This window comes from Microcaecilia unicolor, chromosome 1, assembly GCF_901765095.1.
Source record: "Microcaecilia unicolor chromosome 1, aMicUni1.1, whole genome shotgun sequence".
Lineage (NCBI taxonomy): Eukaryota > Metazoa > Chordata > Amphibia > Gymnophiona > Siphonopidae > Microcaecilia > Microcaecilia unicolor.
Window position 1 is genome coordinate 719,060,465 of NC_044031.1, and position 24,837 is coordinate 719,085,301.

A 24,837-nucleotide genomic window follows, 5' to 3' on the forward strand; every position below is an offset into this window, starting at 1 on the left:
CTCCTGCACTCAGGAATAAATTATCTCAGCAGCTTCGCTCAGTACTTTCCTATAAAAATTTTAAAGTGGGCTTGAAAACCCACCTTTTTTCAATAGCTTTTGAGGCTTTGTAGAGACTGGGGATGGTGAGGGATAACAGCGGTCACTGCATGTTTTTATTGACTTTTATAGTGTTTTATTTCCACCCTTGTTCCTTTTTCCTCCCCCTCCCCTTTGTTTTTCCCTTTTTGTTCTGGTGTGTTTGGTTTGCTTTCCTTTTTAAAAATTGAGTCCACATTTTGGCGATTATATCAAATAAGCCCAGACATAAACATATATATGGGCTGGACATGGGCAGGTGGAGTGCTAATACCAAGTTATTCTAGTATTCTCTAGTATTATAGGCTCTTACCATATGGCATCAAGGTGCCTAAATGGAGCCACCCACTTATAGAATTACCCCCCTCCCTGTGTATGGGCCCATTCCTCTATGCAACTTGTCGCAAAATTAAAGGGCCAGTTTGCCTCCTCCTACTTCCATTTCTCTCCCACCCCCACATACAACCTATCCTGTTGACCCTCCAGTTCATTATTTGCTGTTTCTCGCAATAGCCTTGTCTTAGCCTTGTCTTACCTACACAAACTCGGCCATCTAGGCCAACTGCCAAACCAGGCAAACATTCACATCTGAAAGAGCCCTCTGTGTTCACACAATGGCCGTTCATGCAGATTCCAGCAGTGTCACACTCGTTTATATCTGTAGCAAGACAAAAATATAATAATATACTCAAGTATAGAGAAGTAATTTTCAGTTTGCTAAATCTCATTTACACTCTGAATAAAAGCACTCAAGGCTATCAAACAAACCAAAAAAAACACTTCTAATATGGAAAGTAAAGAAAATATATCAAATATACAAGCACAGTGGATGTCAGTATTATTAAGAAATATACAAGGTCCTCAATAATTTCTGCTGCAGGAAAAAAAAATGGGCTCCCTTGAAGATCTATCAGTCCAATCATCCTTATAGCTAATGCCATGAGTAACATGACCAAAGGCTGCCCTGAAGCCAACATCAACCCAACTATGTGTGGGAAAAGATTTGCAAGATTGATACTTCCGCTAAGAAAGCTTTTGTAAGCTAATAGCAAACAGACGTGTTGCATGTGGTAAATCAGACATGAATACTTTAACTGGAAAGTGCTGAAAAGGGCCTCTGACGGTAACAGACTAATTCTGAGCAGGAAAGATTGAATGTATCGCAAATCTGATTAAAAGTAGGGTTATTTTGAGGCACCAACATTTCAAAATTATTAAGGGAAAGGGGATGATGGGATTTGATATACTGCCTTTCTGTAGTTACAATCAAAATGGTTTACATATTTATATTCAGGTACTTGTTTTGTGCCTGGGGCAATGTAGGGTTAAGTGGCTTGCCCAGAGTCACAAGAGGCTGCAGTGGGAATCAAACCTAGTTTCCCAGATTCTCAGGCCACTACACGAACCATCAGGCTGCTACTCCTACTCTGGGGGGGGGGGGGGGGGCGCAAAACAATGTAAATTACCTCTACCTGAACACAGTGAAGGAGCTTCCTCAATATTAGGGGTTCTCAAATTTGGTTCCTATGACTTTGAGGCCCTTTTACTAATATGTTCTAAGTATTAGTGTGTTAATTAAAATGCGTTAAGTTAGTGCATGGCCATAGTAATCATTAATGCATAGCACAGTGGTTCCCAAACCTGGTCCTAAAGGCACTCCAGCCGGTCAGGTTTTTAGGATATCCACAATGAATATTCAGGAGAAATTTGTACGCTCTGCCTCCACTACATACAAAAATCTCTCTTATGAATATTCATTGTGGGTATCCTGAAAACCTGACCGGCTGGGGTGCCTCCAGGACTAGGTTTGGGGACCACTGGCATAGCATAATAGCGTGCACTCATTCACCTGCTAATTGCATACCCTGTTATTGGGCTGTAAATGAGTAGGTGGTGGGCTGGGAATGGGCATGGACTGCTCATTGCAGGTAACACACGGTAACTCACCATACACTGTCATAGGCACGGTTAATGCTTACCAGGGCTTTTTTTGAGGGGTACTAGGAGGTACTGAGTACCGGCACCTTTTCCATTGTCTGCTAAAATTGACCCATGGACCCCAAGTTTTAATGAAAGAGCTCAGGCTCCACACACCAATTTTGCCTTGTCATAGATTCTATGATTGGTTGCAGGGGGCCTGGCCATTGTGGGGTGGGTCCTTCAGTGATCACCCCACCCCCGAAGGGTGGCCTGGTATTTGGAGCACCGGCACCTTTTTTGCTTGAAAAAACATACTGATGCTTACCATGCAGTAAAGTGTTCTGTGTGGTAACTGTATGGAAACACCTCCAAGTTACCACATAGGCTTGACACTTACCATGTGGTAATATGGGCACTAAACATGCAGTAAGTGCAAAACTTCATCATACTTTAGTAAAAGGATCCTTTTGAATCTGTGATACAGCAGGATAGCAAACTGTGCCTATTTTGGACTCACCAGTATTTTCAGATGTGATCCACGTCAATGGCTGGTACACAACTGAATTCACTTTGCATGCTTTTAAAGCAAGTCACTGTATCAAATTGATTCCCCAGTCCCTATCATTTTCTTCATAAAATAACAATCCAGAGTCAGGGGAGCATCCTAATGAGATTTATTTTCTATTTGAAATAAGCACTTTTTAAAAGAAACCTCCTTACCAAGCCTATGATCTCACTGGTGGTTTTGTTTATGCCCCAACCCCGGAGAGTGATGTAGGGAGCAATTCTAGCCCTTCCCTGTTGTTTCTTCACAAAGAAAACAGGGTGGAGGGGATAACTGGGAGAAGAGTCATGCATTAAACCAAATCAAGGCCTTTCTTGTGTTTGAAAATGTTTTGCCTTTTGGAAACAGGGTTAGTGTATAAGTAAAACAACTATATATACATTTTATTAAATTTCATCAACAGAAACATCTCATGCTGTTCCATTTGTCTCTGGGGCTTAGAGATGTAAAGACCCACATTGTAAAACCATATGAGGGTTATGTAACTTGGATCTGATTTGGTTTCTTCCATGCTGTATGTGATGGTAATGTACATTCCTTCTGAACCTCCTGAAACACAAGATTTGCACATAAAGCCTTCCAATCTCTTTTAGTCTTTGGTGAAGCTTTTCTGGCCTAAGAAGGGCATTTAGAACCCTATACTGTTCTCTGACTGGGATCAACACTAATGGAACTCTAATTGTTGTCTATACACAAACCTAAGGAAGTGGTCTGTAGCCTTTGAGTTGGACACTTGTCCATCAATGGAACCACAAATACCACAGGTATTTAGAACCCGTTTTATAAGTCTGAGATAACAAATCTAGCATGTGCTTGATAAGAAGGATCTGTCAGCCAATGTCCATATATTGATGCAGGGAGACTAGATTGTTTTCACTCATTAATACTAGGGTCTCCCTTCCATTAGGCTCAAATATTCCCAACTTATTGTAGAAGTACAGATAGAACAATAGGAATGCAACAAATATCTACTATACCAATAAGAATAAATAGGTTTATAAATACTACCACAACCAATCAATAAAAAAACTAACTAGATAATATGTTTTATTAAATACAAATCTTCAAAAGCCCATCAAAAAAGACAATGGAGGAGTGGCCTAGTGGTTAGGGTGGTGGACTTTGGTCCTGAGGAACTGAGTTTGATTCCCACTTCAGGCACAGGCAGCTCCTTGTGACTCTGGGTAAGTCACTTAACCCTCCATTGCCCCATGTAAGCTGCATTGAGCCTGCCATGAGTGGGAAAGCACGGGGTACAAATGTAACAAAAAATAAAGTACACAGACATCAAACATAGAAATGAACTAATGTGATCTCATTACATCAATTTATTTGCCAATGTCCATAAATTGATGTGTTGCAGTCACATTCATGCCATTCTGATTTATGTTTTCTATGTTTGATGTCTATGTACTTTGTGATATGTTGCATGTTTTGATAGTCTTTTGAAGATTTGTATTTAATCAAATATTTTTAAAAGCTGGTTGCTGCTCAATGGTAGGAGCCACCTCCTCTGCCCCAACCAATCAGTAAAAGAACCCCTTGGCCATGTGGCAGAAATACATCAGAAAAAATATAGCAGAGTCCATGTGTGCACTCAGAATCTGTCGATCCCACCTCCTCTAAAATAAGATGTAGCAGTGGAGGAGATGGGATTCCATTTTCATTCTGCCTCAGGCCTGAGTAAAGAAATGGTGGTGGTACAGGAAGGTAAGGAGAGATGATGGACAGGCAGAGGTGTAGAAGTGTTTATCGAAAGGGTGCTGGACATGCAGAAGAGGACACTACTACTACTAATACTATTTAGCATTTCTATAGCACTACAAGGCATACGCAGCGCTGCACAAACATAGAAGAAAGACAGTCCCTGCTCAAAGAGCTTACAATCTAATACACTGGTGAGATGCAGGACATGGGGAAGGTGGAAAGGGGTATACTGGGAGAGATTCTGGACACGTAGAAGAGGATTTGGAGGGGGGGGAGAAGATGGACCTGGGAAAGGTGGACGGGGACATATAGGCCCCATGTGATATATCAAGCATATGAAATAAATAAATGCTGGATATCAGGAAGGAATAACGGGAGATGCTGGACATGAGGAAGATGGAAAAGGAGATCAGGGGAGATGCTGTGCTTTATTTGTTAATGGGGCAGATCAAGTGGAACACATAAATTGTTATTCAATGTGAGTAAGACACAGTTGCTGGTGTTTTCAGAGGATAAACCTGGTCCTTCCACAATGATTCTTAACATTGGAGTAACTGTTTTGTAGGTTAGTGACATTGCTATGGTATTAGGAGTAGTTGTGGATTCTAAGCCTACTTTTCATTCACATGTGTCTTCAGTAGTGCAATCTAGTTTTTTTCAGCTGAGTCGCATTAGATCTTTTCGTCATTTATTCACCTCAACGCTTTTGCAATTACTTGGCTGGATTATTGTAATGCCCTGCTGTTGGATGCTAGCCGAAAGGAAATCAAACGATTACAGATTATTCAAATTGTTGCTGTCAAGCTGCTTTACAGCTCAAGTTTGACCATGTAATGCCATTACTAAAATCTGAACATTGGCTTTCTGTCAGGCAACGTGTTTTATACAAGATTTTGTTGTTGATCTTTAAAATCATGCACTCAGGGGTTCCTATTTTTTTGTCTGCCCATCTTTTGCTCTATGTTCCATCTAGTACACTATGTTCTAGCCAACAACATTTTTTAGTTAGTCTTTTGATCCGAGAGAATCCTCAAACAACATTTTGAAAATCAATACTCAGTATGGCTAATCCAACATTCAAGAACGCCCTTCCTTTAGGATCATTCGATTGGAGGGCTCTCTCTCTCTCTCTCTCTCTCTGAATTTAAAACTCTATTGAAGACGTATTTGTTTTGCATTACTTTTGAGTCCTGAACTATTACTAATTTCTATAGCACTACTAGACGTATACAGCGTTGTACACTGAACATGAAGAGACAGTCCCTGCTCGACAGAACTTACAATCTATTTAGGATAGACAAACAGGACAAATAAGGGATAAGGAAATTACTAAGGTGGGAATTATAAAAGATGGGTACTGAACAAGTGAGTAAGGGTTAGGAGTTAAAAGCGGCATCAAAAAGGTGGGCTTTTAGCCTAGATTTGAAGACAGCCAGAGATGGAGCTTGATGTACTGGCTTAGGAAGTCTATTCCAGGCATATGGTGCAGCAAGACAAAAGGAATGGAGTCTGGAGTTAGCAGTGGAGGAGAAGGGTGCAGATAAGAGAGATTTACCCAGTGAACGGAGTTCCCGGTGGAGGAATGTAGGGAGGAGAAATAAGAGTGGAGATATACTGAGGAGCTGCAGAGTGAATGCATTTGTAAGTCAATAAGAGGAGATTGAACTGTATGTGGAAATGGATAGTGAGCCAATGAAGTGATTTGAGGAGAGGGCTAATATGAGCATAGCGACACTGGTGGAACATAAGTCATGCAGCAGAAATTTGAACAGATTGAAGGGGAGAGAGATGGCATAGTAGGAGACCTGTGAGAAGCAAGCTGCAATAGTCTAGAGGTGATAAGAATGTGAATAAGGGTTCTGGTAGTGTGCTCAGAAAGGAAAGGACAAATTTTGGTGATATTATAGAGAAAGAAAAGACAGGTTTTAGCAGTCTGATGAATATGTGCAGAGGAGAGAAAGGAGTCGAAGATGACACAAGGTTACGAGCTGATGAGACAGGGAGGATGAGAATGTTATCCACAGAGATAAAGAATGGGTGAAGAGGAGAGGTTGGTTTAGAGGGGAAAGATAAGAAGCTCAGTCTTGGTCATTTTTAGTTTCAGATGGCGGTGAAACATCCAGGCAGGCTAATACTTTGCCCTGGATTCCTGCTGAAATTTCTGGTGTGGAGAGGTAGATCTGGGTGTCATCAGCATAAAGGTGATACTGAAAACCATGGGATGAGATCAGAGTTGTATTTTATTTCTGTTATTATATTGATTTTACACTTTGATGGCATGTCCTTAGGTGGGTAATCAAATAAATGCACCTTTGAAACTTTAACGACACCATTCTGCATTAGTGTCCTTTCTGATAGTGCACTTTACAGCACATTGCACCATGTTAGCAGCACAGATCCCTTTCCCTAAGTACCAGAAATGTACAGTTACTGCAGATGTTTTGTAACTACCATGGGTTAACTTTTGCTGTTAAGCTGAATTAACTACAAAACCTCAACACAATTTAGTACGTAGGCCCTTTATCTAAACACTTTTAAAAGAAACGTATTTCTCGTTAAGGAAATTCAAAAGGCCTTATTTCTCCTCTTTTTTTAAAATTAACTTTATGGTATTCTGTTTGTAACCAGGAAAAACTATAGTGGAATATTTACCTGTGCAGTATCGCCCGCTGGGGGCCAACTGGAATCCAGGTTTGCAAATGCACTTGAAACTGCCATCTTCATTGATGCACATACCATTGAGGCACATGTTCCTTACGCTGCATTCATCCATATCTAAAAAAAATACATTGAAGAAAACAGAAACATGAGCACGCAACTCTGGAACGCGTTACCACGCTACTTGAAAGCGACCTATGAACTGGCCAACTTCCGCAAACTACTAAAGACTCATCTCTTTGAAAAGGTACACCACAAAGATCAAAACATGTAAAATCTCCAAATACACCCAGAAACGTCATAAGACGTCTAATGTCTTACAATGTCCCTGCTATACCATTATCTTGTATTTCTAATGTCTGACAATGTCTTCTGTTATACCACTATCTTGTACTGCATGACCATGTAACACAAAATCCTTTTGTAAAACCAAATGTATATCCTCTTCTTATTTCCAGTATCCATGACATATTGTAAGCCACATTGAGCCTGCAAAGAGGTGGGAAAACGTGGGTACAAATGCAATAAATAAATAAATAAATAAATATTAATTGTGAGAATGAAATGTCTATGAAACATGATTCCAACATGATCCAATCTAGAAGCAGATGCCGTTGGAGCTACTCCTCCTTCTATAACAGATTGACCATTTAGGCGCTTAAACTTATAGACTACTGATATTTATACATATAAGCATTCCCTTGTGCACATATGGGTGGGTGGGGGGATTCTACATATGTAGCAAGATTCTATATATGGCGCCGAAATCAGTGCTGATTATATATGTTTACTTGATATTTCAGCGCTGATATTTGCGTGCATCCATTTACGTCAACGAAAACCTGGTATAAATCTCAGTGCATAGACTGAGGCGCCCATTTCCCCACCTATAACCATGCCCCTTTTTGCCTCCACACATTAGAAATTCGGCACACATCGCTACAGAATACACTTAGCGAGTTATGTGTCTAAATATTAATCAGTGCCAATTAGTGCTCATTATTGCTTGTTAAGTGCTGTTATCAGCACTCAGTAGCTTGTGAAGCCAATTAAGTTACATGTGGTGTTATAGAATCTACGCCGATTTAAGTCAATATTCAGCTCTAGCCGGCTAAGTTGAAACCAGCCAAAGATAGACCTGCTGTTGACATGGCCAGATTTGGCCTTCAAACTTAGCTGGCAATGTGCTGAAAATCAGTAGACAGCTGGTTATATTGCATAATATAACCGGCTATCTGCTAAGCACAAACCAGCAATATTCAGCGGAAGATAACCGGCTATCTACCATTGATTATTGGTGGCTAGCCGGTTAAGTACCATTTAACTAGCCAGGTGTCATTCCTGGCCAATTAAATGGTTTTGAATATCAGGGGGACAATTCTAATTTTTAATTTAGGGACCTTAGACTGAGAAACCTAAAATTAAGCCAGGTAGAGGGACGTCTAACTTGAAGCACCTAAATCACTGTGAGTGTCTAGCAATGAAAATTAGAGCCAAGTGCCTAACCTCATGCCCCGTCCATAACTTTAGGGTCTTGTGATGGCAAACTTTTAAAAGTCAAAATTCTAGGTGTCTAACTTTTAAAGTTAGGCACCTAAAGAGCAATTCTATAAACTAGGTGCTCGGATTTACAAGCCCCTTGTGCACATAAATGTATAGAATACTAGCAGTTATGCCCATAAGTGTAGACTTACCCATGACAGTGCCAACGGGTGCACGTAAATGAAAGGGGAGTGTAGACCTGGGCGGGGCTCCATGTGATGCATATATGGGCCGATGATCAGAAGCAAATGCAGGCAGTACTACTACTACTACTACTTAACATTTCTAGAGCGCTACTAGGGATATGCAGCGCTGTACAGTTTAACAAAGAGGGACAGTCCCTGCTCAAAGGAGCTTACAATCTAAAGGATGAAATGTCAAGTTGGGCAGTCTAGATTTCCTGAATAGAGGTATAGTGGTTAGGTGCCGAAGGCGACATTGAAGAGGTGGGCTTTGAGCAAGGATTTGAAGATGGGCAGGGAGGGGGCCCGGCGTTTGGGCTCAGGGAGTTTATTCCAGGCATGGGGTGAGGCAAGGCAGAAAGGGCGGAGCCTGGAGTTGGCGGTGGTGGAGAAGGGTACTGAACGGAGGGATTTGTCTTGAGAGCGGAGGTTACAGGTAGGAACGTAAGGGGAGATGAGGGTAGAGAAGTAAGGAGGGGCTGCAGATCGAGTGCATTTGTAGGTTAGTTTGAGAAGCTTGAACTGTATGCAGTACCTGATCGGGAGCCAGTGAAGTGACTTGACGAGACGGGTGATATGAGTATATCGGTCCAGGCGGAAGATAAGACGTGCAGCAGAGTTCTGAACAGACTGAAGGGGGGGATAGATGGCTAAGTGGGAGGCCAGTGAGGAGTAGGTTGCAGTAGTCAAGGCAAGAGGTAATGAGAGAGTGGATGAGAGTTCGGGTGGTGTGCTCAGATAGGAAAGGGCGAATTTTGCTAATGTTATAGAGGAAGAAGCGACAGGTCTTGGTTATCTGCTGGATATGCGCAGAGAAGGAGAGGGAGGAGTCGAAGATGACTCCGAGGTTGCGGGCAGATGAGACGGGGATGATGAGGGTGCCATCAACTGAGACAGAGAGTGGAGGGAGAGGAGAAGTGGGTTTGGGTGGGAAGACAATAAGCTCGGTCTTGGCCATGTTCAGTTTCAGGTGGCGGTTGGACATCCAGGCAGCAATGTCGGATAAGCAGGCTGATACTCTGGCCTGGGTTTCCGCAGTGATGTCTGGTGTGAAGAGATAAAGCTGGATGTCGTCAGCATAAAGATGATATTGGAAGTCATGAGATGAGATCAGGGAGCCCAGGGAAGAGGTGTAGATTGAAAAAAGAAGGGGTCCAAGGACAGATCCCTGAGGAACTCCAACAGAGAGCGGGATGGGGATAGAGGAAGAACCATGAGATCCAAGGACAGATCCCTGAGGAACTCCAACAGAGAGCGGGATGGGGATGGAGGAAGAACCATGAGAATGTACTCTGAAGGTACGGTGGGAGAGATAAGAGGAGAACCAGGAGAAGACAGAGCCCTGGAATCCAAATGAGGACAGTGTGGCAAGAAGTAAATTGTGATTGACAGTGTCAAAAGCGGCGGATAGTTCGAGGAGGATGAGGATGGAGTAGTGACCTTTAGATTTGGCAAGGAACAGGTCATTGCAGACTTTAGATAGTGCCGTTTCTGTCGAGTGCAAGATAAATTGCTTTGGATGTGGTTGCAAAATGCAGGCAGTAGAGGTTATTAGCACCATACTAGCACCTGTGTTTGCTACTGCCCCATGATAAGAGCCCCTGAGTGCATGAACCAACGCGCTCGCAGGCTCTGAATGAAACTGGCATGCAAATGCATGCAAAACAGGGCTCTGAGCGCAAGTAGCATGCTAATGCATGCTAAGTGTATTCCTCCCCAATGATCAGCGAGCAGTGCACCAAACATTGGCGCACTGTCTGCGGCAAACCCTACACCAGCTTGGAGCTGGTGTTAGAGTTTGCAGACCATTAGGAAGGAATGGTGACCCCTATCCAGCATGCATTTGTAATGCTAGCAGGCCCACCATTCCTCCCAATGCAGCCCCCCCCTGCAGGAGCAGGAACCCTCACCCCCCCCACCCCGAACCAGCACCACGGGGGCTGCAGGTCCAGTGGACTTCTAGTCCCCTGACCCCCCTGACACAAGTTCAGTGGGGGTCTGGAAATCTGGTGGGCCTCCAGCCTCCCTACCCCCCAGCATCCCCCCTAAGAAAAGCCCTGGTGGCCTAGTAGGCCGTGAATCAAGACCCCCGACCTGGTGGTCTAGCAGCCCTCTTCCCTGCCCCCTCCCCCCCCCCCCCCCCCCCATACAGTGCAGGACTTTCGATCATCTGGGCAATAGCTTACAGAATACTGTAGGTTACTCATGTCTTTTGCAGCATTAACATAGCCATAGTTATGTCGGGTGTAACAACAGGCTGGTGTAACTGCTGGTGCGTAAGAGTCAGGCACGCCAACACCGGGTCATGCTAGTCTTCTAAATGGACTCTGGGCACTCAGATGCCATTATAGAATAGACTCCCATATCGCATCTAAGGGTGCCTATATGGAAGAGAGCTCAGTGTAGAATTGCCCCCTAGACCTGCTCTGCATAAGAATACAATGGGTCCTGTGATCATGTTGTGCCTGAGAAATAAGTAACAAAGCACTGGGCATTATTTATGTCACTTTTGCTCATTAGCATATCCGACAGTCCAGGTGAACAGATGAGCCATAAGTGCATTGGCAGGATGCAGTAGATGTGGTTGTCAAAGTAACACTGCACATACTGCAGTATACAGCCCGGAATCTCTCTCCATCGGATCACCTCAAAAGAATTAAACACAGTTCTTCAACATCTCCATAAATCTCCGTGTACAGTTCTCTAACATCTCCATAAATCTCCGTGTATGTCTTCTTAGTTCCCTTTCCAAAAACTACATATTTTATATGGTACTTGTTTATTTTCTATCTCCATTTTGTTAATTACAATCTGACCTTGAGCAAAATTTATAGCCTAAAGTTTCTAAGCCATGCTTAGTCTGCAGACATGATCATGTGGTTCCAGCTAACCCATCATTCTGCTACATTAGCAGTAGACACAGCATCACAAAAACAAGCCCAAATATATGGGATCCCACTGCAGAATGTGTTTACTGGTCTCTTAACAAACTAGATACATATTTTCCTTTCCTTCCCTGTGAATCACGTTTGACCACAATCTTGCAAACAAAAGCGGCTTCCTACATCTCTCCTGCCAGTGTCTCAGTGCCACACAAGCTGCTTTCTGCACATCATGGCTTAAAACCTCTCTGCAAAACATACCACAAAAACAACTCAAGACAATCCTCCAAGGGTTATGGCATTATTCGCAATACCACATAATAGCGTGCCAATACAAATAAAAAATATTTGTGTCTTGTAACATCACTACAGAAAGATTCTCTTTGCTTTATATCAGGGGTTCTCAATCCAGTCCTCGAGACACACCTATTTAGTCAGGTCTCTGGGGGCTGCCATTGGCCCCTGGGCTTTGCAATGAAGAACACTGCCTTAGGGAGACGGAGGGAAAGCTGTTCTTCTCACACAATCAAATCATGGAGTTAATGTGCTAGTTGGTTCCAATTGGCAAGCAAGCGCAAGGAGACTTCAAGGGTGGGAGCATTAACTCAGACTTTATTGACCAGACCCGACACGGTCTGTGTTTTGGCGAAACCGCCTGCGCCAGGGTTCTAGTTGGAGTGAAAAACTTCAAATGTATCAGTCAATCAGTGGAGAGATACAATCTTACCTTTAAACACAATAAAGACACCAACAGCGTGAGAACACAAGGAGACTCTACCCGCACAAGTCAAAACTTCCACCTGCTTGTTTGTTACTGCGACTAGACCCCAAATCAGGCGGTTTTGCTGAAATACGGACCGTGTCCGGTCTGATCAATAAAGAACTGAGTTGACGCCCTTACCCTTGAAGGCTCCTTGTGCTTTTTTTTGTCTTTTTGTCCTGTTTGGATGTGCTTTGGATTCCTTCTCTTACGTTTTTTGATTGGCAAGCAACCATAGTACAACTTAAGAAGAGGAGAGGGATAGCCCTAAATAATCGGGACATGTATTCATTTGAAATGTTGTTTCATGCCATTTTTAATCCAAAATGACAGGAAAACCCTGAAATGTTGGTTTCTTTGACTAGTTTCACTATTGCACAATAGAGCACAGGAGCATGCACTGCTGACAATAATGCCTCAGAAACAATAAATATTTTTTTTTTAAAAACCCCAAACAAAATGAAAAATCTCATAAACAACATGGGACATTAAAGTAAACAAAAATGTTTGGCCTGCACAACCCTACTAAATAGCACAGCAGGATTTTGGGTCAAAAAGCCAAAAGAGAAGAAATTGAAATTCAAATGGTTAGCTCTACCAATCCTATGAGCTGCATAAACGTATGGTCCCCCACTTGCGTACTGATTGTGTTTTGTTTGTTTTTTACATCACAGCTGTCTTATGAAGAATTTCCATGTCTAGAAGTGGGGTCTTTTCTATTTTGAACTAATTTATAATAATAATAAAAAAAGTGCAATCTATCCAAAGTAGGAATGTTGGCATGGAGCCTTTGAGCTGAATCCTGAGTCACTACAATACTATTCTGCCAAAAATGTTGCTAAGAACTATGTTTGACATTCTTCTAGTGAACGGAGATATCATTAGAAGGGCTCCCAAAAGCTTGGCAAGAACACTAAAGAGAATTCTTCATGTTTTGCTAAAGGTTTATGAGGTAGAAACCCATTAGGTATGTCTGGGATATACATCTACTTTTCTTACATTAGGTTAGCAAGATAACGTGTCTGCTTTTCCTCGCAGAACCATGAATGGTGCTTCTCATTGCTCTGTATCAACCATCTTATGCAGTTAAGAAATCTATACAATATATTTCACAAAAAATTATGGGGCACCTTTACAAAAGGGAGGTAGCACACGGGTAGTGCAAGGCAAAACAGCACTACCGCCAGGCAGGGGACGGGGAGTAGGCGTTCCCAGCAGTAATCGGGCAGCACATGGCCATTGCTGCACGCTGCCCAATTACCGCAGGAGTAGTGCGTGAGCCCTTATCACTTGCTAAATAGGTGGCGGTAAAGGCTCAGGCAGTACATGTCCACACACCAACTGGAAAATTAGTGCACGGCTATTAAGGACCTCAATTTAAAAAATAAAGTTTTTCCCACCACGGTAAACAATGGCTTCAGCATGCGGCAATCCCACACGCCCACACTACCGCAGGCCACTTTTTACCACGGCTTGGTAAAAGGGCCACTTTGTTTGCTGCATCACTATATGGAAGACACTCGTGGACTGACTGGTGACAAAACTTGACTGGCGATGAATCCTAATAGGAGTAGCTAATTCCTTCACTTTCCAAATAAAGATAACTTATTTTCTTCTTTCACAAAACCTAGAAACATAATTATCCATATAATATTGCAAAACGATGCTGCTAGTTACCTTCACAGTTTTTCCCATCAGATGTCACATGGAAGCCGGCATTACAAATACAGTGGAAACTACCATCTGAGTTCACACATCTCCCATTGTTGCATATTCGTCCATTCTGTAAGCATTCATCAATATCTAAAGACAAGAAAAAAATGGTAACTTTTCTCCTCTGTATGCGTTTTTCTCAGATCTTAATCCAGTCAAAACAAAGGGCCAAATAATCAGAAAATAATGAGTTCCTAAATTTATGATCCTGTTAGCCTCTTAAACGTGTGCCCTATTTTCAGCCGAGCTTAGGAGCATAAACTTTCAGCTGAAAATTCATCTTAATTTAGAAGCTTAAAAGTCATGCTCATAAATTTAGGTCTGCCATTCATTTGTCTAGATTTATAGGCCTAGTGCTGAAAATCATTTCTAAGCTGCTATCTTCTTTTCCCCACCCTATTACCACCCACTTTTTTGCTCTTAAATTTAAAAGTTCAGTGAAATTTTGAGTAAATATATATGCAATCAGCCAAAGTAAATTTTGAGATATGACAATTTATGAGCATAACTCTCAAAGGTGCCTTTTTACAAAAGGGTGTTAAGCCCTTAATGCATGATCAGCGCACATTAACATCTGCGCAATATAAATATGACAGAATTACACTATTGATGTGGACAGGCGGAAATAATCTGCAATGACGGCTCCTGAGGAAGAGTATGAAACGGGGCACCTCGTTGAGTCGCGGTGAAACCAGTCTGCCATATGTTTATCCTCAAGCAAAGAAAAGTGAATGGATTTTTTTTCACATGTTGAGTTTTTGAACATAATGGGCACGTTGAGTTTGAAAAACCACAATTGAACACAGTTCTTTGCGCGCTGGTTTTCATTTTGCCGCATGTCTATTTTCCAGCACAATAAAAAAAAATCCCTTTTTTTTCAGGCACGCTCAGGAAATGGACCAGCGCACGTTCAAAACACACGCCTACACCAGCGCAGGCCACTTTTAGGCACGTCTTAGTAAAAGGGCCCCAATGTATCTTAAATCAAAAAACCGTGCCTTGATAGTGCCAGAGTGGTCCATGGGTGTTGCGGGAAGAGCAGTCAGTTATGCGGGCATCAATGATATTCAGTACCGCTGCCTACAAAGCTAAGTGGGCAGATTTATTTATTTGTTACATTTGTATCCCACATTTTCCCACTTATTTCTAGCTCAATGTGGCTTACATAGTACTGGAGAGGTGTTTGGAGACTCCGATGTGAACAAATACAAAGTGATATTGTGGTATAGGATCTCACATATGGCTGTCCTATCTTTTGCCAATTTATTTATTTATTTATTGCATTTGTATCCCACATTTTCCCACCCTTAGGTAGGTTCAATGTGGCTTACATAGTACAAGAGAGACTATTACAAAATTTCTGTCTTAAATGTTGGGCAGTTGGGCAGACTGTATGGACCGTGCAGGTCTTTTTCTGCCATCATCTACTATGTTACTATGTTAAATGATCAGTAGTAGCATACAATGCATTTACATGATGGATAGGAAGAATAGGTGGCATTTGTGGGAGTGAGGTTATGAGGTTGCTGCGTGTAATGTTTTCGTGGTTGAGAAGTTATGACGATGTAGAAGGAAGGGACTTTCTGGAAAGGTGTGTTTTTAGGTTTTTCGAGAAGTTTAGGTAGTTGTTCATGAGTTTCAGGTCTTTTGGCAATGAGTTCCAGAGTTGGGTGCCTATGAAGGAGAAGCTGGAGGCGTACAACGATTTGTATTTCAGGCCTTTGCATCTGGGTAGTGGAGGGTCATGTATGATCTTGTTGTATTTATCAAGTTTCTTATGGGTAGATCAATTAGTGCAGTTATGTAGCCCGGTGCAAGGCCATAGATAATTCTGTGTACGATTGAGCATATCTTGAAAGTTATTCATGCATTAATTGGTAGCCAGTGTAGGCTTTGTAGTAGGGGTTTCGAACTATCGAAATGTGATTTTCCATAGATAAGTCTGGCTGCTGAGTTTTGTGCTGTCTAATTATTTTCATATGATTTGGTCTTTGCAGCCCGCGTAGATTCCATTGCAGTAGTCTACGTGGGCCAACACCATTGTTTGGATCACGTTGCGGAATATGTTCCTAATGAAGTAAGGTTTTATGCGTTTGAGTTTCCACATTGTGTGGAACATTTTCTTTGTCGTGTTCTTAGCTTGGTTTTCGAGTGTTAGGTTGCGGTCTATTGTTACACCTAGAATTTTCAGGTTATCTAAGATTGGGAGAGATGAACCTAGGGCATTGGTGGCAGTGGGGCCTTTCGTGTTATATTGGGAAGAGAGAATGAGACATTGAGTTTTAACTTGAATGCCGCTGCCCATGATTCCATGATAGTCGTGCTGTTTGTTATTTCCTTTAGCTACATGGGTGCCAGTAGTGAACACTGGCCAGCACCCACATAGCTTCCAGGTCAGTGACTGACCCAGAAATTTAATGCCAGTGCCTGGACATGACTCCGGTATTCAGTATCCAGGTTAGATTCAGGTTTTCACAGGTTGATCAAATTAGTTCTACAAACATACCAGGAAATGATGAACCTGCATAGAATTTTGGCAAATCTGTTCATAGTTTCTGCAGAATCCAAAAAACTAACAAACTCAAACCAGGTCGACATTTGCTTGGTATGAGCTTGACCTCAAAATAATTGCACATTTCTAATGAACACCACAAGATTAGAAGGAGGAAGGTTTGCCAACAGTGGAATGATGCTATATTAAAGAATTTTAATGAACTGTAATTGCTGGGGATACTTTACTCATCATAAATTATACCTCATTCTATTTCAGTTTTTTCTGTCTTTGACTAGTTTCTATCTGCTATTTCCACTCTTAACCCTTCATCATTTTCCCTGTGTGCTTCTCTCTTTTTCAAACCATATAAAATACTTTTTCCCATAAAACATTAATTTTAAAGATAGTATTTTTAGACTATTAAAGTGATTCCACAAGTAATTCAAACTCTACATAAAAAGAATTAAAATTCTGACACCTTATTTTCAGAAGGGTGTTGTTTGGTCTGGGCCTCGAGCAAGCTTGTTCTGAAAATTCGGTCCTCAAGGCCTTACAGGACAATTAGAAGTCTTCCATTCATATAAATGGACAGAAAGTAAGAGAAACTGTAACATTAAATTCACCTCTGCATTCAGTCCTGGTTGATGTACTTTGAAATCCAGCATGACACTGACAAATGTAGGACCCTTGGGTATTTATACAATCAGAATGGCGGCAAGGGTGCGTCTCACATTCATCCACATCTGTAAAATATATGGAATAGTATGCAATGATTTGGTTTGCACAGTATTTTTATCTACAGGGTTCTTTCACTTGTTTGTTTCACAGAAGCAAAACACTTAGGGGACCTTTTACTAAAGGGTTCCATTGCTAGCGGAAATATTTTAGGTTTACCGCTGGGTTAGCACTGGAGCCTCTACTGTCACTTCAAAAGGTGGCGGTAAGTGCTCCTCCTGAAATGGCCGCATGGCAAGTGTGAACTTTACTGCACGGCCATTTCTTTTTTCGGCTTTTTACCACAGCTTAGTAAAAGGGCCCCTTAAACAATATGGCAGACATTGAGTAAACATAGGACCACGCCCTGATGAAGCCAGAGATGAAACATGGCCCATGTTGGCAGTGGGTCCTCTTGACATACTTGTAAAAAAAGAAGTCTTTGCAAATATATATATTTGTATCTGATTCCAGCAAAATCAATAACTATGAAAATTCCGGTCTTTTACAAAGGCGTGATAGCATTTTTAGCACACGCTAAAAATTAGTGTGCGCTAAACGCTAAGACACCCAGAGGGATATAATGGGTATCTTAGCATTTAGTGCACGCTAAAAATGCTAGTGTGCCTTTGTAACAGGGGCCCTAAGTTATCTAAGAAATTTTATCTTAAAAGACAGTGGTTCCCAAACCTGGTCCTGGAGGCACCTCAGTCGGTCACGTTTTCAGGATATCCACAATGAATATTTATGAAAGAGATTTGCATGCAATGAAGGCAGTGCATGCAAATCTCTCTCATGAATATTCATTGTGGATGTCCTGAAAACCTGACTGGCTGGGTTGCCTCCAGGACCAGGTTTGGGAACCACTGTTAAAAGATATTAAAAAATAAGCAGGCAGGCGAGACATGGATTGAGTGTGTTCATATGAAACGAGTAGCCGCTGAGGTCTGGAGAGTAATAAAGTTGAGGTAATGAAGATTGTTGAGAGTTGGGCTACAGTAGATTAAAATGCTGATTTACTCATGTGAATGGACTCATAAAATTAGGCATGCCTAAAAGTACTTGCAGTGCAAGCCAGAATGTTTTACAGTAGGCATGCTGAGGCGAAGATTTGTGGCGGAGTGCGAGTGGAGCCAGGATTTTTGTGTGCCTTTTATAAAATATGTATGATCACGCATCTTGGGGGGAATTCTATAAATGGTACCCAAAAATGGGCGCCGGAAATGACTAGTGCCAAGCGCTACTCTATAAAGGGCACACATTCTTTACAGAATTGCACTTAGTGTTAATTCTCACGCCCTAACTTTGGGCATCAGATGTACTCTTGCTGTAACCTGGTGTAAATGCTGGTGCCCAAGTTGGGTATGTTGACCCATCATTCAGTAACAGCGGGGGTAACATTTTGGAATGCCCCTGACACGCCTATGCCCTTCCCATGGCCATGCCACCTTTTGAGTTGCGCACTATGGGATTTGGGTGTCCAGCATTACAGCCAGATGTGCGCACAAATCCCAACTGGTGCTAATTAATGTCAATAATTTGTTGTTAGTGTCCAGTTATTGCTCATTAATGGCTCATTAGCCAATTAAGTTGCGAGCAAATCTCAGGAGTGCACTCAAATTTAGGCATCCAAATCTGAGCACCATTTATAACATCAGGGGGTTGTGCACATATACATTTTCACCTGCTTGAGCGGCGTAATATCTGCACCTTCAAGCTCAGTATGGTTTCTGCAGGATTTGTGCCGGATCTTTATCAAATAGGCACCTTCCTGTCCTATTAACCTACTTTAAGTCTTCCAGTTGGTTTGGGAGACACTGTACAGCTCCTTAATCAAGAAGCCAGTTCTCCAAGCTGATCAAGGCCATTAGTTGAGTCAAGAAAACATGGCAGTAGCTTAATTACAATTGTTCTAAGTTAGTGATTTTTTTCTCAGGTATACAAGGAGATCATTCACCAACTTATTTTAATGTAAATTATTTATTATAAAACCTTCCTTGCATTTGTTTCACTTCCATTTTTATTTAACAAATGGGTTTCATTTGTCTCTGATTTGATTAGAACTTGGCATAATTATAGCCAGTCTTTCTGAAAGCTTAGTCTACCTTTCATCTGGCTTAATTATGGTGAATGCACCAGCATCCCTTACTAGCAGCTTGATGACGGGGCGGGTAGGGGGGGGGGCAGCGGGGTACTGTGACCTCAGGTCCATAGGCATCAGGGGCCTGGTCCGCCACACCTAACTATAATTTTTTTTTTTAATGTGAAAATGTGCAGTGCAGGCCCAACCTGAGACCAGAGCCTCGCTGGGGTCTTTTCTTGCCCGGTGTGCAATGCTAGGCCCTTAGGTGAATTCTGTACATGTATGGACACAGCCTATACAACTGATTATTGTCAATCCATGATGCTCTGTGCACCAGCAACTGCTGGCTTGGCGCACTCTGTCCTGAGCCACCTGCAGGCCACAGCCACTTCAATGATAATGTATCATCACAAATCCAGGGCACAAAAATGAAGAGAAAAACCACGAGGGAAGAGAACGTGTTTAAATTGAATTATCATAAGTAGTTAGTTGTTTTACGTTTTTGGCTTATAGGGACCCATGACCCATCGACCCATTGCCAGATTATGCCAGCTCTGGACCCCCTATATAGGGGCCCATGTACTTCTCTGCCTCGGGGACTTTCCTGGCTATTGGCACCCCTGCCAGCTTGAGTACTTTCTAGATGAATTGTCACTTCACTGTTCGCAGGTTCTAACATTGTATTTTCTTTTTTTTAAATAAAGTTTAACAATTATATCCAAGCAATTTCTCTTGTACAGAAAAGTGTTACATTCTATTCTCTTTCTAGATAATTACAACTTCTAGTATGTGCTCCATGCAATTCAAGAAACACCCATTAACCTTTATGAATTAGAACTATTCATAGGTCTAACAAAGCAAAACAGGAACACTGCAACACTACAATGTAAATTGATGATGTTATTTAAATATTCAGTTCATTTTAACAAACAAATGTAAAACATGACCATTTGTTATTTAGGGTCCTGTTTACTAAGCCGCACTGTAGGCACGCAAACATTTTAGTGCGCGCTAAAAATTAGCAAGCGCTAATGCTAGAGACACCCATAGGAATATAATGGGTGTCTCTATCATTTGTGCACGCTAAATGTTAGCGCGTGCTGAAAAGTTAGCACGCCTACAGCGCAGCTTAATAAACAGGGCCCTTAATAAAGCATGTTTAAAAAAAAAAAACACAATATTATATGTAAACTTCTTTCGTTTTATTTTTGCCCAGATGCAGAATAGCGAGCAGCTTGATTATGCTTAGAAAACAATCAAACATATAAATGGTGAGTGACTGTACTCACCCGCAGATGCGCAGTAGAGACTTTCTTCTCTGTCCCACCCCCGCGTCAATACATGATGACAGGGGCGGGACAGAGAGGGAAACTGCGCGAAGGGGAGGGAGGGAACCGCCGATGTCGCTACCGCTCCCCCCACCCGGAGTCGCCGCCACCGCCCCCCCCCCCCCCCCTCCACCCGGCCCGAGCACTCTCTTCGGTATTGAACTTACATCGCCGACACGCAGCAGGCAGATCAGCTGAACTCCCGTCGGCCTTTCTTCCCTGCCTGTGTCCCCCCCTCGCTGACGTTACATCACAAGAGGGCGGGACACAGGCAGAGAAGGAAGGCCGACGGGAGCTCTGCTGATCTGCGTGCTGCGTTTCGGCGATGTAAGTTCAATAGCAAAGAGAGGGCCTGGGCCGGGTGGAGGGGGGCGGCTGCGGCGACTCCGGGGGGGGGAGGGAACGGTAGCGGTGACCTCATACCATACTAGCCCGTTTTAACGGGCTCAACGGCTAGTATATATATAATTGAGTCAATTTTCAAAAATGCCCATGTTGGTGTGAAGTCCTCAGTATCTTTACCCATGGGCTTTGCACCAGTTTTCAAAGGAAAAATATGTTACACTGAAAGTTTGCACCTGCTTTTCTGCAGCTACTTTTTTTCCCCGAAAAAAATCAATATGCACTGTTTCACAAATGAAGTTATATACATTGCTGCCTCCAAGCCTAACCCTATCCCAACCCTGCGAATACAGCTACATGCATTGTTCTACAACATTCACAGTTTTATTCACATTGAGGGTTGGCAGTTTTCAAACAGTCAGTTTGACCAAGGTAAACAGCTTTTGAAAACTGTCTTCTGTGCTTATTTCTGAAAGTCTAAAACCTTGTGCCATTTCACAACCTCAGTAAACAAAGAGCCCTTTCCCCAGGAAAATAAAACATGCAAAAAAGGACAAAATAAAATTCATACCAATGCATTCTCCTCTGACATCTAGCTTGAATCCTTTATTGCATTCACAGCGATAACTTCCCGGCGTTGGAATACAACGACCATTGAGGCAGAGGTTTCGAAACAAGAGGCAATAATCAGTTGACGCGGGGTCCGTTAAATTAAATGGCAACACCACTGCAATTAAAAGCATGAGCATAAATACATTGGAAGCTTCTGAAATACTGTTTTTGAATATGTAACACAGAAATGGAAATGTGAGTTTTTTTTCACAAGCACAAGGATTATGCAAACCCCTGTTTACATCATTCCTAATATACAAGAAGGAAAATAGGTTCATTATTACCAGGCCCAGTTGGAACACGAGAAGGAAAAGTAGCTGGTACGTGTGGTTGAGGATGGATCCAAGGAAAAACCCCAGGAGGAACAGGAACACCTGGAGGGACACCAGGAGGAACACCAGGAGGAACACCAGGCAGTACAACGCCATCAGGTCTTCCTGGTACTAGACTTACACACAGCTTGCGATATTCATCTGGAAAAAAAAAAGTCCAGAATACAATTGAGATGACCATTTTATTACAAAATGAATGGCAACTTTGGAGGTTGTCTACTTTAAAAAATGAAGGATTCATAACAGTAACTTCGTAGATTATAAATCACCTATCTTCTTGAATACTCTCTCTTGCAGACCCCTGTCTTCTTACTTAATTTTGATCATGGTTGTGTAAAAAGAGAAAGCAAATCAAAATAATAATAAAATAAAATAAAATAAATTAGAAGTCACCCATAAGTAGGAGAGAAGCAATATTAAAAAGCAGTGGCGTTCCGTGGTTGGCTGACACCCGGGGCGGATCGCTGCTGAGCGCACCCCCTCCCTGGGTGCAGTGCAACACGGCGCCCCCCCCCCCAGCATGGCACGGCACCCCCCCTGGCGTGGACCCCCCAGCGCAGTGCCTTTCACTCCCCTCCCCACCTGCCTACCAGCTGAGCTCCTTGCATCCGGCACCTCGAATCTGCAGCGCTGCTGACTGTAAAAGATGAAAATTGTCTCGTCGTTGGCCCTTCCCTCACTGTGTCCCGCCCTCGAGGAAATAGGAAGTTACATCAGGGGGCGGGACACAGTGCGAGGGTAGGGCCAACAATGAGCTGTTGTATCACTCCATGGTGCGACCGCACCTTGAGTATTGTGTTCAATTCTGGTCACCGCATCTCAAGAAAGATGTAGTAGAATTGGAAAAGGTGCAGCGAAGGGCGACTAAAATGATAGCGGGGATGGGACGACTTCCCTATGAAGAAAGATTAAGGAGATTAGGGCTATTCAGCTTGGAGAAGAGACGGCTGAGGGGAGACTTGATAGAGGTATATAAAATAATGAGTGGAGTGGAACAGGTGGATGTGAAGTGTCTGTTCACGCTTTCCAAAAATACTAGGACTAGGGGGCATGCGATGAAACTACAGTGTAGTAAATTTAAAACAAATCGGAGAAAATTTTTCTTCACCCAACGCGTAATTAAACTCTGGAATTCGTTGCCGGAGAAAGTGGTGAAGGCGGTTAGCTTAGCAGAGTTTTAAAAGGGGTTGGACGGTTTCCTAAAGGACAAGTCCATAAACCGCTACTAAATGGACTTGGGAAAAATCCACAATTCCAGGAATAACATGTATAGAATGTTTGTACGTTTGGGAAGCTTGCCACGTGCCTGTGGCCTGGATTGGCTGCTGTCGTGGACAGGATGCTGGGCTCGATGGACCCTTGGTCTTTCCCAGTATGGCATTACTTATGTACTTATGTACTTATAAGAGCTTACTGCCAGCCATTGACTTAGCAGTAAGCTCTCATGCGTTATCCGGTGTTAGGTTTTCAAGGCAGAAACTAGGTTCGTGAGCCCTTGGACCACTGCTGAGGAGCGGCAGTGGCAGACAAAACCACCCCACAAACAAGAAAAGCAAGTCTGGCAGCCTGGAAGATACGGACCGGACTGGGCTGAAGTCTGGAACGTGTGACAGTCCATAGCAGCCACTGGTTCTGGCCACCAGAGGGCGAGGTGAGCACAGAGAAGGAAACAGTCACCATCGTGACATCCGGGCAGTAATCGTCAGCACATACACTGCAGATTACCGCCCGGTTAGCACCGTGCGTTGGAAAATAAAAAATATTTTCTGATGTGCATATCGGATGCACCTAAAAAATGGAATTACCTCCCGGGCAACTGTTCCAAATAGGCACACGTTGGATGCACGTAGGTGTCTACGTGGCTTAGTAAAAGGACCCCTTAACCAGTCAAGTGCTTGAGTTTCCACATAATGTGGAACATTTTCTTAGTGGTGTTTGTAACCTGGTCATCAAAGGATAGGTTGTGGTCGATGGTAACTGCTAGAATTTTTAGTTTGTCTGCTATTGGTATGGGTGTTCCCATGGCGTTGATGTTCGTGAAGAGTTCTGTGTTGTGTGGTGATGTTAGAATTAGGCAATGTGTTTTTTTCCCTGTTCAATTTTAGTTTGAAAGCCGAGGCCCAGGTTTCCATGGTGTTTATGATGTCTGAGACCTTGGTGGTAATATCTGACAGATTCTTCTTGAAAGGGTTGTAGCCTTGTCTGGACAGTGATCGAGCAAGGGGTGCCATCATTAGATCGAATAGTATTGGAGAGAGTCAGGAGGTGCTTTTGGAATGTAATTGGCGCATGCGTCTAGCATGCAGTGGGCACTGAATAATTTTCTTACTTCTTGTGCTACTACCTCATTTGTAAGTGGGGGGAAGGTCATCCAGGTTCTGTCCACTGGAGTTTCTTTCTTCAAGAGGATAATCTGTTTCATCAATAAATATGTCTAGGTTGGTGTCATCTTGTGTTAAGCTCTTTCTTAGGTTGAGGATCTTTTCCTCGAAGTGTCTGGCCAGTTCATTTACTGACAGGGGTTCATCGTTTGTTTTTGTTAGTGGGTTTTTTTTGTTACATTTGTACCCCGCACTTTCCCACTCATGGCAGGCTCAATATGGCTTACATGGGGCAATGGAGGGTTAAGTGACTTGCCCAGAGTCACAAGGAGCTGCCTGTGCCTGAGGTGGGAATTAAACTCAGTTCCTCAGGACCAAAGTCCACCACCCTAACCACTAGGCCACTCCTCCACAGTTTGGTATTTAGGCGGTTGTTTACCAGACTATAACTTTTTCATGTCTCTATAGTCTGTGCCTACTTGTTTTTTTATAGAAATTTGTTTTAGCCTGTCTTATTTTGATTTTTTATCTGTTTCGTTCTTCCCTCCATGTGGTTCTGTTGGTTTCATTCTTGTTTTTCAGCCAGGTACGTTCTTGTCTTCTG

At 42.7% G+C, this 24,837-nt stretch overlaps 1 protein-coding gene across 1 annotated transcript in view; it reads right to left on the bottom strand.

Moving 5' to 3' along the window:
* The window catches only part of FBN1 (fibrillin 1), a 415,078-nt gene that overhangs the window by 214,114 nt on the left and 176,127 nt on the right, over positions 1 to 24,837 (bottom strand). Inside the window, exons 11-16 of the mRNA XM_030189555.1 lie at positions 21,865 to 22,053; positions 21,540 to 21,695; positions 17,125 to 17,244; positions 13,972 to 14,097; positions 6,923 to 7,045; positions 614 to 736 (exon numbers count right to left, since the gene is read on the bottom strand). Of these exons, the coding sequence (XP_030045415.1) occupies positions 614 to 736; positions 6,923 to 7,045; positions 13,972 to 14,097; positions 17,125 to 17,244; positions 21,540 to 21,695; positions 21,865 to 22,053 (837 nt within the window). The remainder of the gene's footprint in view (positions 1 to 613; positions 737 to 6,922; positions 7,046 to 13,971; positions 14,098 to 17,124; positions 17,245 to 21,539; positions 21,696 to 21,864; positions 22,054 to 24,837) is intronic.